At 31.8% G+C, this 14,122-nt stretch overlaps 2 protein-coding genes across 2 annotated transcripts in view; one reads left to right on the top strand and one right to left on the bottom strand.

The window, feature by feature from the left end:
- Positions 1-9,897, top strand: part of LOC111391244 (serine protease SPPA, chloroplastic-like) — a 51,269-nt gene extending 41,372 nt beyond the window's left edge. Inside the window, exons 7-11 of the mRNA XM_023016412.1 lie at positions 4,679-4,833; positions 6,293-6,398; positions 7,985-8,072; positions 8,162-8,305; positions 9,448-9,897. Of these exons, the coding sequence (XP_022872180.1) occupies positions 4,679-4,833; positions 6,293-6,398; positions 7,985-8,072; positions 8,162-8,305; positions 9,448-9,678 (724 nt within the window). The 3' untranslated portion in view covers positions 9,679-9,897. The remainder of the gene's footprint in view (positions 1-4,678; positions 4,834-6,292; positions 6,399-7,984; positions 8,073-8,161; positions 8,306-9,447) is intronic.
- Positions 2,597-3,454, bottom strand: LOC111391240. The gene is made up of 2 exons (XM_023016408.1): positions 3,210-3,454; positions 2,597-2,901 (listed from the first exon to the last, which is right to left on the bottom strand). Exons 1-2 carry the CDS (start codon positions 3,414-3,416, stop codon positions 2,692-2,694), a joined length of 417 nt encoding a protein of 138 aa, XP_022872176.1. The 5' UTR covers positions 3,417-3,454; the 3' UTR covers positions 2,597-2,691.
- Positions 9,898-14,122: the final 4,225 nt, after the last annotated feature.

Below are 14,122 nucleotides of genomic sequence, written 5' to 3'. Positions count from 1 at the left end.
TTTGATCGTATATTTTCTAAATTTTTCTTCTGTAATTTTCTTTACACAAAGAAGATCTCCTCAAAGACAAAAAAAAAAATGGAGTAAAATTTAATGAAGTGTATAGGAAGATTACAAAATTCACATGACAGATGAATATGTAGGAGAAAATTGATGACTCTTTTTTATCATGGGAAAGTGTACACAGAAAGTAATTTATCCTTACCAGAGTTCATGTTTCGTAACTGTACTTTAATGAATTTATTTATTTACAAGAAAGTTTAAATTTAGTTTGCTCAAGATACCCACATGTTAGTGTAGATGCTAGCCAGCAGGTACTAATATTAAGCGCTTATCTGAAGGAGATTTTACTCAAATTTCCAGTGAAATTTTTACCGTTGCTTTTCATGAAGACAAATCATTATGGCAGAAACCAAATATCGTAGCTGCAATGTTGGACCAATTTATTGTAGAATGATCATGTTTTGCCCTTAATAGTTAATTCATTTTTTATGATTGATGGGCAACTTAGGTATTTCACTTTTTGATTTTCAAACATTGCTACAACATGGGACCCATGTGCACGGCGGATAACAATCGGAAATTTGATCAAAATCAGCCAATAATTTCTACTAGACAGCCCCTAAATAAAACTTTAGTGTGACGTTATGCCATTATTCTAAAAAGCGCACATAGCCGCGAATCATGAACACAATGTAGCACCTCGACAATAAACACGAAATTAAACGGTTCATTGTCAAGTTGACTGCTTAATGCACGATTAGGCGTTACTAGATGTGCTTTATAAATTTTATTTTATTTTATTTTATTTTATTTTATTTTTTCTCATCTACATTATCAAGAGAAATGGGTAAGGTTTTCTTCTCATCGATACTATTTTAATTATTTTTTCGAAGAAGGGGAAGATAAAAAGGAGGAAAACTTGATTTCAAATAAATGAGTCTGTATTTCTTTGTCAATAAACTTGATTTCTAATTTCAGCTATGGACCATGTCAAACTCCTACCGTTAGTTAATTATACAATTTTCTAGTTTTCAAAATGCAAAAATTAGAATATTTTTCATAGTTTTAATTTTTCAACTAGACAAATCAATTTGTAATAAAATGAATCTTAAGATCATAATTACATAATACAGATAACGCCAAAATTTAAATCTTATTTAACTATTTAGATAAAGTAATTTTTTAACTTTCGTACAGATAAAATATTTTAAAATTTTAAATTAAAGTCAAATGAAAGTTTTTTTTTTAAATAATAATATGTTAAAGTCAAATAAAAGACTTAAAAAAAAAAACTAATAAAGCAAGTCTACAGAAGAGGAAGAAATTAAGGAAAAATTCCAACTTTTTAGGAATTGGATGGGAAAAAAATAAATAATAATAATAATAATAATAATCGCTTCTAAGCGCGAAGATCCATGAAGGGCCCTGAGGATGCAATTCATTTTTTACATTTACAAAGTAGACCACATAATTATTATTATCATATTTGGTTTCAAAGTAATATCAAATGAAATGTCATGTCATCAATCCATTGTCCAAGTCAGGACGACCAGTCGCAATTTTTTACGGAATTTATTTTAGGAACTAACGGGTTTCATGAATCAAAAGTCAAGGGACCATTGAAGTCCACTTTCTTCAACTTTATGGATTCGTTTGATTGTAAAAATAAAATTGAAAACGAATTCTAAGAAATTGAATTGCTTAAAAATTATTTTCTTGAAAATTATAAATTATTGTGATTAATTGGGATAATTTTTCATGTGAAAAATGTTGAAATAGAAGTATTTTTTATTTTCGTTTGGTTTTGTTTTACATGAAAATTGTCAATTAAAGGAATAGATTTTACTGGTATTAGAAATGAAATTTGTTGTCCTTGCCAACACACCCAAAAAAAAAATTAAGAAAATCATCTATCTTTTGATATTCGTTTGACTTTGTTTTACACGAAAATTGTCTTTTAAATGGAAATATTTTTTTACAATAATTTTTATAATTTGTTTTCATTACCAAAAATAAAATAATAATAAAAAAAAAGTTCTACAGTGATCGAAAATTCCAATTCTCACCATTCAGTGAGAATTGGAATTCAAGGAAAATATGAAAGTTAGCTTAGATTGCATAAAATGTGGAATTTGAATTCTAGGAAAAATTTTGCCAATCAAACAACAAAAAATTGAAAAGATGGAATTTGATTTCCATTTTTCATGAAATTGGGATGCAATCAAACATAGCCTAAATGTATAGATATCTTAGCATCCTGAACCTTTTTAAAAGCATGTTTGATTCGAATTAAAATTTGATTTTAATCTAAATTTAAGTCAAAGTTAAAGTCAAACAATTAATATTAATCACATCTTTTATGGATTCACAAATGTTCGACCACATTTTAAAAACTTCTGTCACAATCTACTAAAAAAATTAATTTCAATCCTCTCCAAACATCCTCTAATAATTTGGGATTTCATGTGACCAAAACTTATTAATCTTCTATTTCTTTAGGTGGGGTTGGATGGAGTGTGGGAGTGTTCTGGGGAGTTGAGTGTGTCACAACATTTCTCACCATAAGCATTCAAAATAAGTAGACAAAAGGGCAAAAAGAAGAAAGAAATCCAACATAATTTATAGATATCTTTAACAGTTCAGATTTCTTCTTTATTCTACACCCTATTTCAACTCCCTCCAGTTTGATCACTTCTGAGATGACACAGATTTGAACAAGAAGATACCTATGCCACCAATAGCCAAAGAAACAAGTAGAGGAACTCCAATCGACTGAACACCCATAGCTCTCCCTTCTCGTCCTTGTTGAGACCTCTCTCCGAAATAGTCATGTAGGATGTTGCTAAGATTATCTATTTGATGCATAACTTGACGCTGTCCCCGAGCAATGAGTAATACCTGCTTTCGGCGACAGATATTAGAATACATTGAAAGTCGAAAGCATTTGCAGAAACTAATATTTCATCCATATTTGGTAAAATTTAAGGTTGTTAAATATACTTTTTATCCACACAATTCGTAGGATTCACAATTACTACCCACAAATTCCTTAGGACCCACAACTTATAATAACTTATAAACACTCATTGCATGAGTTTTATAAACACAATTTAAGTTATAAATATTGAACACATGAATAAACGTATGTGGCCAGAACTACTCCATTCGAATGTCAGAAACTAAACGGTGTTAAATTCTCAAGTTACCTCTTCCATTATTGGAGACTCCCTGAGTAATTGGGGAGAAGACGAGGAATGGGGAAGAAGGGAACCGGTCAATTGGCCATTTCCTACACCAGACATGAATAGAGGAGTGCCATTGCAGGCTTCAACTAAATTTTGCTGACTAGTAGACACTTTTTGATTTGAAAGCTTAGAGTTTATCTCTTCAATTCTTGATGTGAATTCTTCCATTCGCTCATTTAGAGTGGAAATTTGTTCAGATAGCTGTGCAAATAGCTGGGCAGAATTCTCCAGGTCAGAGAAGGCAACATTGAGGGCATCCCAAAGTTCCTTTGCTGTAGAGTAATATAAGTATGGTTCCTTAATATCATCTTCAATTGAGTTAACTATCCAGGCCATCACCATAGAATTTTGTGTATCCCAGGTTGTATATGTTGGATCATTTTCAGCTAGCTTAACCGTGGTTCCAGACTTCAGTCACATAACCAAGTCGTCCACAGCCACGGATTACCATCAGTGTAGATCTGGACCATTGAAGGAAATTATTTCCATTCTGCCAAGTGGTAGTAATCTGAAGAGAAGAGTTTTCAAAGAGAGTGGTCATAGGATTCTGAGTAGGTATAATGGGTGCACTCGTAGGGAACGATTCAGCAGTCCCAGTTGAGACCCTGAATCCTCGGCCCTGTGTGCACCAGTCATGGCCATTTTGTCCATTCCACCTGCTCAAATATCCCTTAGCTCTGATACCATAATGCAGAGAGTGATAGAGGAAGAAGACCACAGTAAAAGGGATGAAGAAAACTTTTATGAAGTCTTAACCGAGTACAATTATTTATGGGACAGAAATAAAATATCAATGATCCTACCTACCAAACTTAAATATATTCTAATCTTCTAAACAAGGAAATAAAATATATGTTAACAATAATAGTTTCATAAGATATGGTAGTCAATAATCCTTCAAATTAGCACCAAACATCTTGGAAACTTCAGCCGTGTCATTGAGCCCTGTTAAACACTAGGAGCACAGTCAAGAATCTATATTTATTTGTTCAAAAATTATCCTATATAAACAGAAAAACAGAATCATCTGTGTAGTTCTATCAAATCGAACTAATAAATAGAATGTCCATTCCTTACAGAAATGGCATGGATGGTGAAGATGTCTCTTATAAGTTATAAATTATTTTTATTTATAATAATGGGCAAAATCTGGACGAACAGTTAAAATTTGATGCAGTAGCAGTATTTTTGTCAATATGCATAAAAAATAAGGAAAAAAAATGCTTATCTGTAAGCTAAAGTCCACAATTCGTAGGTTTTATGAATGTTTTTGCATGTCGCATGATTTTAATCTGCATTTCATGTTTAAATTGATCGTAGGATGAAGTAAGAAAAAGAAATATTATATTAAGTGTTCAAAGTAATAGGATTCCTATGGACAGGAAAATGTTTGATTGTTCATTGATTAGTGTTGTTATTGTGTTTTGAAGAATGTGGAGGGAAATCAAACTATTGGCGGCCTCTAAACCTGTGATTGCATCAATGGCTGATGTTGCTGCTAGTGGAGGATACTACATGGCAATGGCTGCTCATGCTATAGTAGCTGAGAATCTTACGTTAACAGGTTCAATTGGAGTTGTGACAGGTGAGACCTGGCGACTATACTTTAAATTCTTGCAAGAAATTTTTTGCAGTTGAAGGAAGTTGGACGCAAGCAAGTGAGAGCTGCCTAAAATTTTGTTTCTTTTGAAGAAATTCAAAATTTCAACTGATGTCCTGGAACCAGTAAAAGCTATTGGGTGCAGTCACATGACATGAGTATGAGTTGAAACTTGAGAATTTTAAATTTGAAATTGACATAATAACAATCAAGTTGAAGGAACATTGTACCTGTTAAATTTGCAGCATACGTAGATACCTTAAGATGCTGCTGTCCTAGTATAGCATGAACCATATTTTCTAAAATTGCACCAGAGAAGCTCCTAACAGCAAAGTATAGTGAGGCACATCTAGAAAAGCTCGAAGTTTATCTGGATCCTTAATTTTTATCTTGGATCATTAACTAGCGTTGATATTTTGACTGCTAAAATACCTATAATTTTTTCAAAATGAATTTTTTAGAGTGCTGAATTTTAGCAAGTTGGTGTTAAAATTAAGCCCCCGTTTGACCCCCATTAATTTTCATTCCATTATATTCCATTTTTCTCTCTCATATTTTCAACCACACAATCTTCCATAAAATAATATTACACGTAAATTGAAAACTTTTCTTTCTTTTTCAACCACTCATTTTTTTTAAAAAACATTATTCCACACATTTTCATTTACACAAAATGGGGGCCAAACAGAGGCTAAATAATTTCTCCTGAAATTTATAGAATGTTCCTGCCTTGTTCTTTACTGAATACATTATCTTGTATTGATCTTTCGTGTAGAATATAAAGTGTACTTCATTATGACGAAGTTGGTGGCGCATTATTTCACTTTGAACATTGAGACTTATGGCATGTCCCTTTGGTTACCAAACTTGGCATCTTAAAATAATTGCTTCTAAATTTTCTTTTACTTTTGTCTCCATGTGCAAAACACTTGAGAGTTAAAATATAATTTTTGGATAATGAATAACTACTTGACAGTTCCACATTGACATGATTTTGCTACAAGAACATTTGAGCGATTAATAACTATGCTTAAATAAATGCATCAACATTATTTCAGTTATTTGCATGAGAATTTGGACCATTAGTTGGGGAAGAGCATATGTTGTTCTTTCTTATTTTTTGTTCCATGTCATCTTTGTTCTCTTATATCATCGAGCAGTGAAGTTTGTGGGGACTAGCTATGTTTTCTCGCTTCTAAGTTGTTTTGTCTTCCATTTTTCCATTTCCACTCACCTCTTTTATGCTGCTTAAATTCCTTCCCAGTTCTTATTCTTTCTTATTATGTTTCTTTTGTCTAAACTGTCTGAAGTTTGTATAAGCTCCATAAATGTAGCTGTAATTCTTTAATCTATGCGGGAGAACCTTTTTGGATGGTAATGGATCGACACGACAAACTTTGTTCTGGGTTATAATAAAAATTGATATTTTGTTATTTTTACATAGGAAAGCTTAATTTGGAGAAGCTATATGAAAAAATCGGCTTCAATAAGGAGATAATATCAAGGGGAAGATATGCGGAGCTGACTGCTGCTGAACAGAGGCCATTCAGGTACTTAAAGCTTTGACTTGCAAAAAATATGTACTATAAAGTGACTATGTGATAAGGTAACTCAAAAGCATGTTCTTGAAGTATGAGGAACTAAACTGCCCATTTTTTGGTTCATTGTTGTTTGTAAATATGCATTAATTTTTGGATAAAGATGCTTTTAATCATATGATACCAGAAGTACTTTGAAGATTGGAATGACATATAAGATTGTAGTTAGAACGAAGGTAGAAGAAAAAGCTCTAGGAATCAGTCCTAGAATCCGACGGGATACATTCATATGAAGTAAGCACATGTTGAATTTTGGTTAACTTGATTATCAGCCAAATTGAAACACTGTTAAGAATCCATATGGCTCCAAAAAGCATCCACACTCATAAATACATCTTTGAACTTGGGAACAAACTAAATTCACTGCCATAGTTCTGAACATGCTAAAACTAGGGGTGGCAAAATGGCTCAGCTTGGCCGTTGCCATCCAAGCTGGGTACATCTGGTTGGACGAGACTGGCTCAGCCCATCGTTCAACGTACCAAGTTTGGGCTGGCTCAGTGACCAAGGGGCTAGACCCTGCTTTACAGAAATTTATAAATTAACTATGACATTAAAAAGCCCACAGCCTGCAGCTGCCCTGTAAAGCCCAAGACACACTCAGTTCAGCTCAGCTCATCAAGCTAAACACCAAGCTTAACTTGGCCTTGGCCTCATCTAAATGTGGTCACTAGCTAGCCCGGGCCCGTTGCTACCCTTACGGTAGAATCTATTGGTGTATTTGTGCCCCATTATTTGAGAAAATAGGTTTTGTAGTAGTGATTTTTTAGAAAATGTGCTGTTAAAAAATAGGGAAAAAATTTTGGTTTATATGTAAAATTAATTTATTACGAGAATGTGGGATTGAAAATGACTTTGCTAAAAAAATGATTTTTTGTAGAATGGAGCTCAAACAGGACCTATATAGTTACTGCTCCACCCTTGAGAAAATCATTTTTTTCTTACAGAACTGCTCCTAACTAGAAAACATCAGAAACAACAAAAATTAGACACTGAATGGCAGAAATACAGACTGAAAAACTGATTAAGATAGCTTGCAATCAATGTATCATTGTTTAATCAAATGAAAGCTGCAGCTTTAATAATATCTTTTGTATACCTTTCCCAAACTCTATATGCTTTTCCAGCTTATCTCTATCGCTTCTTTGCCATTTCCTGCTCCTCCTCCCTCTCTCTACAATTCTCTCTACTATTTCTCATCCAAAAATGGAGTTTTCGAGTTTTCACTTACGGTAATGTGGCTATTTAACTATTGTAAACACTAGGAATTGAAAGTGTGTTCTGAATGGTCCTTTCTACTTTGACTCGTTTAAAATTCTCTTATCCGTTATTTCAACACATTTCAATTTATGCCTGATAACTTGTATGGGAACATAGAAAATCACATGGGATTTCAATGCTTAGGTGTTAACAAGAAATAAGACATTTGGTAAATATATGAGATTCAAGGCCTAGTTATTCCTTGATTGGTGGTTTTGCATAGGATATCTGTTTCTACAGATTATTACTTACAACATGCTCGTTTTTATGATTTGCAGAGCAGATGAAGCAGAACTCTTCGCGAAGTCAGCACAGTATGTATATAAAAATTTCCGAGACAAGGCTGCCTTTTCTAGATCAATGACTGTATGATTTTTGAATGAATTATACATTTCATGTAGGGATGTCAACAACTTTATTGGTAACTTAATTGAAATTTGATGATCATGGTACAGGTGGAGAGCATGGAAGAAGTAGCTCAAGGAAGAGTTTGGACGGGTAGTGATGCAGCTACACGAGGTCTTGTTGATGCTATTGGGGGACTCTCTCGAGCAGTAGCAATTGCGAAACAAAAGGCTAATATACCAGTGGATAAACAGGTCTGTTTAATAGTCTTGTGTTTGTTATAGATTTGTAGAGTTCTCTCACTATTTAATCTTTGGATTGTGATCTGAATGCATGAGATCCTAGAAATTTCCATGATGTCGAACCAGCTATTTACATGGAATGTTCCAAAATTAACAAGATTTTGCATCTCATCAATTTGAAAATTTGATGGACTAGTTTTGGAAATGAGTTCCAATAAGAGGTGATATAGTACGAGTTGATGACAGAATGAAATTGCCCCCCTTTTTGATATAGAATCTTTAAAACTCATTTTCAACTCCACATTCTCCCAATAACATAATTTTGCATGTGGACCAAAAATCTTTTCCTACGTTTTAAACATACGTTCTTCAAAAATATCAATTTTCCCAAAATCTATTATCAAAATATCTACATCAAATGGGCCCTAATTTGTCTATTTAAATATTTCTAACAGCTTAATTTTTAAAGGAAGTGATTCAACATTATGGTATATAGGAAATATTCTATTGATTTTATTTTTATTTTTATTTTTTGGTTCTAACTGATGTTATTACGAGTGAAAGTTGGATACTACCACGGTCAAAGTAATTTATTTTGGATATTAACTACTAATTTTATATTTGTAAGCCTCGGCAATTATCAATTTGTAGAACATCTATTTCAAAATTATCGTCCAGCTATGTAATGACACGTATTGTTAGGCAAGTTGTTCTTGCACTTCTATTTAATAAAAAAGGGAAAAAGAAAGCTTGACTTATCCAACAATACGTGTTTTTGCCTAGTTGGACGACAAAGATAATGCACAAACATATTTTCATGTCACATAATCATCGCTGTTGATCGGCAAATGGATGTTGACGAATGCCTAAACCTGAAGTAGAGTTGAAAGTTCAGCAACTAACTTAGAACAGAAGGAGATTTGGTGACCAAAATGAAAAAACAATATAAGTTATGGGACTAACAGTTTTTTGACTTTTGGACATAAGTATTATGCTGTCATTTCTTGTAATGTCGTATGTAAAAGAACTCTCTTTACTATTGAAACTCTTTGTCAAGCATAAATAATGTTTACTCTTAACGTACTGTGTCCCCTGTCCCCATGGCCCTGAGTTTTTCTGACTTTTGGCATTTCTAATGTTTTCTAAAATACCAGGTCACGCTTGTTGAGCTGTCGAGGCCTTCTTCATCTCTATTCGGGCTCTTAAGTGGCTTAGGGAACTCCATAGTTGAAGCTGATACTGCAGTTAAAGAGTTGGTAGAAGTCATGGCATCTTCGAGTGGAATTCAGGCCCGTATGGATGGGATTGTTTTTGAAAAATTGGAAGGGGCTTCATACGCCGGCGTCGTCTTCAAACTTATCAAGGATTATCTAAGGTCATTTTGATCGTATATTTTCTAAATTTTTCTTCTGTAATTTTCTTTACACAAAGAAGATCTCCTCAAAGACAAAAAAAAAAATGGAATAAAATTTAATGAAGTGCATAGGAAGATTACAAAATTCACATGACAGATGAATATGTAGGAAAAAATTGATGACTCTTTTTTATCATGGGAAAGTGTACACAGAAAGTAATTTATCCTTACCAGAGTTCATGTTTCGTAACTGTACTTTAATGAATTTATTTATTTACAAGAAAGTTTAAATTTAGTTTGCTCAAGATACCCACGTGTTAGTGTAGATGCTAGCCAGCAGGTACTAATATTAAGCGCTTATCTGGAGGAGATTTTACTCAAATTTCCAGTGAAATTTTTACCGTTTGCTTTTCATGAAGACAAATCATTTATGGCAGAAACCAAATATCATAGCTGCAATGTTGGACTAATTTATTGTAGAATGATCATGTTTTGCCCCTAATAGTTAATTCATTTCTTATGATTGATGGGCAACTTAGGTATTTCACTTTTTGATTTTCAAACATTGCTGCAACATGGGACCCATGTGCACGGCGGATAACAATCGGAAATTTGCTCAAAATCAGTCAATAATTTTTACTAGACAGCCCCTAAATAAAACATTAGTGTGACATTATGCCATTATTCTAAAAAGCGCACATAGCCGTGAATCATGAACACAATGTAGCACCTTGACAATAAACACGAAATTAAACGGTTCATTGTCAAGTTGACTGCTTAATGCACGATTAGGCGTTACTAGATGTGCTTTATAAATTTTATTTTATTTTATTTTTTCTCATCCACATTATCAAGAGAAATGGGTAAGGTTTTCTTCTCATCGATACTATTTTAATTATTTTTTCGAAGAAGGGGAAGATAAAAAGGAGGAAAACTTGATTTCAAATAAATGAGTCTGTATTTCTTTGTCAATAAACTTGATTTCTAATTTCAGCTATGGACCATGTCAAACTCCAATCCTTGAATTTTGTGTGCAACGACACCTACAAACTATGACCTTCAAGCTGAAAAAAAATTTGGATGTTATTACCTACCAGTTTTTGGAAGATAAAGAAGAAGGAATTAGGTTTATATTTGTATTGTGATTAATTAAAAGTATATTAATCCTAATTATGTAATTTTACTTAAGGTTATTTAAGTAAATAAGAAAAAAATTAAGGGTGATTATATTCCCAACTCAATTTTTAGTTGATACATTACATTTTAATTGCAATTAAGTTCCTTAAACTTTGTTCATTGCAGTATCATCTAACTTTTTTATGTCGAAATTTTTATTCTTCAACTTTTCATTAATTAGTATGTCTCATCTTTAATGATGATTTATATAAAATATTTGTTTTTATTCTTTGAGATGAGGGGAAAAAAGTCCAACTTTTTTTTTTTAAATATGATGGAAAAATAAATTATTTTACGTCATTTCAACGAACTTTTGAATATTAAACTGATAAAATACATAATTTGTTAACTAAAAGAAAGTTCGAGAATATGAATGACATTAAAAATTGTTAGGGATGTAAGTGTTATAATGAGCAAAGTTAAGAGCCTTAAGTCTAATTAAAATGTGTTTTAAGAAATAAAAATTGTAGTGTAAATATAATTACCTAAAAATTGTGGTGTACTTAATAAATTTTGTGATGGTAATATAATTATAACATAAAAGTGCTCGTTTGAATAAACAATGAAAGTGGTAGAAGCCAACAGTAGGGATAAAAGGAAAGAACTTAAGAAAGAGGAAATTTGACACATTCGTCCTCTACCTTTCAAGAACGTAGTGAAAATACCCCTCTCTCTCTCTCTCTCTCTCTTGGCAGCAAGAGTCAAAAATTTTCGAAATGTGCAAATGGGCCCAAAATGTAATTAATAATTCAAAATAACAAAAATAAACTAGAAAATAAAATAAAATTCACCTTCCACACTCACCCCAACCCCAATCCAACCTCACCCTATGGGTCACAAGGGAGACATAGAACATTCCAATCTAATCTTTATAGCAACTCGAAAACAGATTCACTCTTCCAAAATCACACATCTAACTGACATCCTACCTAGACAATAAATTGAAAACGTGGCATCCTCTTACATTATTTTCAATGTCTAAAAAGCTTAAAACGTGACTGGGTGTAGAATTGAAGCTTCAGGCTCTAAGTGAGTTCAGGCGAGGTTTAAGTGTAAAAAATAAAATAAAAAATAAAAAATCTTATTTATAATATTATTTTAAATTTGTAGTCATTTTAAAAATTATTTAATATTTAAAATAATATGCATCAAAACATTTAAAATTATAAAATACAATATTTACTTGATAACTCCTACCGTTAGTTAATTATACAATTTTCTAGTTTTCAAAATGCAAAAATTAGAATATTTTTCATAGTTTTAATTTTTCAACTAGACAAATCAATTTGTAATAAAATGAATCTTAAGATCATAATTACATAATATAGATAACGCCAAAATTTAAATCTTATTTAACTATTTAGATAAAGTAATTTTTTAACTTTCGTACAGATAAAATATTTTAAAATTTTAAATTAAAGTCAAATGAAAGTTTTTTTTTTAAATAATAATATGTTAAAGTCAAATAAAAGACTTAAAAAAAAAACTAATAAAGCAAGTCTACAGAAGAGGAAGAAATTAAGGAAAAATTCTAACTTTTTAGGAATTGGATGGGGAAAAAATAAATAATAATAATAATAATAATAATAATCGCTTCTAAGCGCGAAGATCCATGAAGGGCCCTGAGGATGCAATTCATTTTTTACATTTACAAAGTAGACCACATAATTATTATTATCATATTTGGTTTCAAAGTAATATCAAATGAAATGTCATGTCATCAATCCATTGTCCAAGTCAGGACGACCAGTCGCAATTTTTTACGGAATTTATTTTAGGAACTAACGGGTTTCATGAATCAAAAGTCAAGGGACCATTGAAGTCCACTTTCTTCAACTTTATGGATTCGTTTGATTGTAAAAATAAAATTGAAAACGAATTCTAAGAAATTGAATTGCTTAAAAATTATTTTCTTGAAAATTATAAATTATTGTGATTAATTGGGATAATTTTTCATGTGAAAAATGTTGAAATAGAAGTATTTTTTATTTTCGTTTGGTTTTGTTTTACATGAAAATTGTCAATTAAAGGAATAGATTTTACTGGTATTAGAAATGAAATTTGTTGTCCTTGCCAACACACCCAAAAAAAAAATTAAGAAAATCATCTATCTTTTGATATTCGTTTGACTTTGTTTTACACGAAAATTGTCCTTTAAATGGAAATATTTTTTTACAATAATTTTTATAATTTGTTTCCATTACCAAAAATAAAATAATAATAATAAAAAAGTTCTACAGTGATCGAAAATTCCAATTCTCACCATTCAGTGAGAATTGGAATTCAAGGAAAATATGGAAGTTAGCTTAGATTGCATAAAAGGTGGAATTTGAATTCTAGGGAAAATTTTGCCAATCAAACAACAAAAAATTGAAAAGATGGAATTTGATTTCCATTTTTCATGAAATTGGGATGCAATCAAACATAGCCTAAATGTATAGATATCTTAGCATCCTGAACTTTTTAAAAGCATGTTTGATTCGAATTAAAATTTGATTTTAATCTAAATTTAAGTCAAAGTTAAAGTCAAACAATTAATATTAATCACATCTTTTATGGATTCACAAATGTTCGACCACATTTTAAAAACTTCTGTCACAATCTACTAAAAAAATTAATTTCAATCCTCTCCAAACATCCTCTAATAATTTGGGATTTCATGTGACCAAAACTTATTAATCTTCTATTTCTTTAGGTGGGGTTGGATGGAGTGTGGGAGTGTTCTGGGGAGTTGAGTGTGTCACAACATTTCTCACCATAAGCATTCAAAATAAGTAGACAAAAGGGCAAAAAGAAGAAAGAAATCCAACATAATTTATAGATATCTTTAACATTTCACATTTCTTCTTTATTCTATACTCTATTTCAACTCCCTCCAGTTTGATCACTTCTGAGATGACACAGATTTGAACAAGAAGATACCTATGCCACCAATAGCCAAAGAAACAAGTAGAGGAACTCCAATCGACTGAACACCCATAGCTCTCCCTTCTCGTCCTTGTTGAGACCTCTCTCCGAAATAGTCATGTAGGATGTTGCTAAGATTATCGATTTGATGCATAACTTGACGCTGTCCCCGAGCAATGAGTAATACCTGCTTTCGGCGACAGATATTAGAATACATTGAAAGTCGAAAGCATTTGCAGAAACTAATATTTCATCCATATTTGGTAAAATTTAAGATTGTTAAATATACTTTTTATCCACACAATTCGCAGGATTCACAATTACTACCCACAAATTCCTTAGGACCCACAACTTATAATAACTTATAAACACTCATTGCATGAGTTTTATAA

The sequence above is a fragment of the Olea europaea genome, unplaced genomic scaffold (genome assembly GCF_002742605.1).
Source record: "Olea europaea var. sylvestris unplaced genomic scaffold, O_europaea_v1 scaffold769, whole genome shotgun sequence".
In the NCBI taxonomy this organism is placed as follows: Eukaryota; Viridiplantae; Streptophyta; class Magnoliopsida; order Lamiales; family Oleaceae; genus Olea; species Olea europaea.
This window is presented reverse-complemented; position numbering and strand designations above follow the sequence as displayed.

Excerpts from the sequence above, each read along its gene's own strand:
- LOC111391240 (XM_023016408.1), bottom strand. The coding sequence starts at position 3,416 with ATGGAAGAATTCACATCAAGAATTGAAGAGATAAACTCTAAGCTTTCA. Across the intron at positions 2,902-3,209 it reads AGTCTCCAATAATGGAAGAG|GTATTACTCATTGCTCGGGG; the intron begins GTAACTTGAGAA and ends CGCCGAAAGCAG.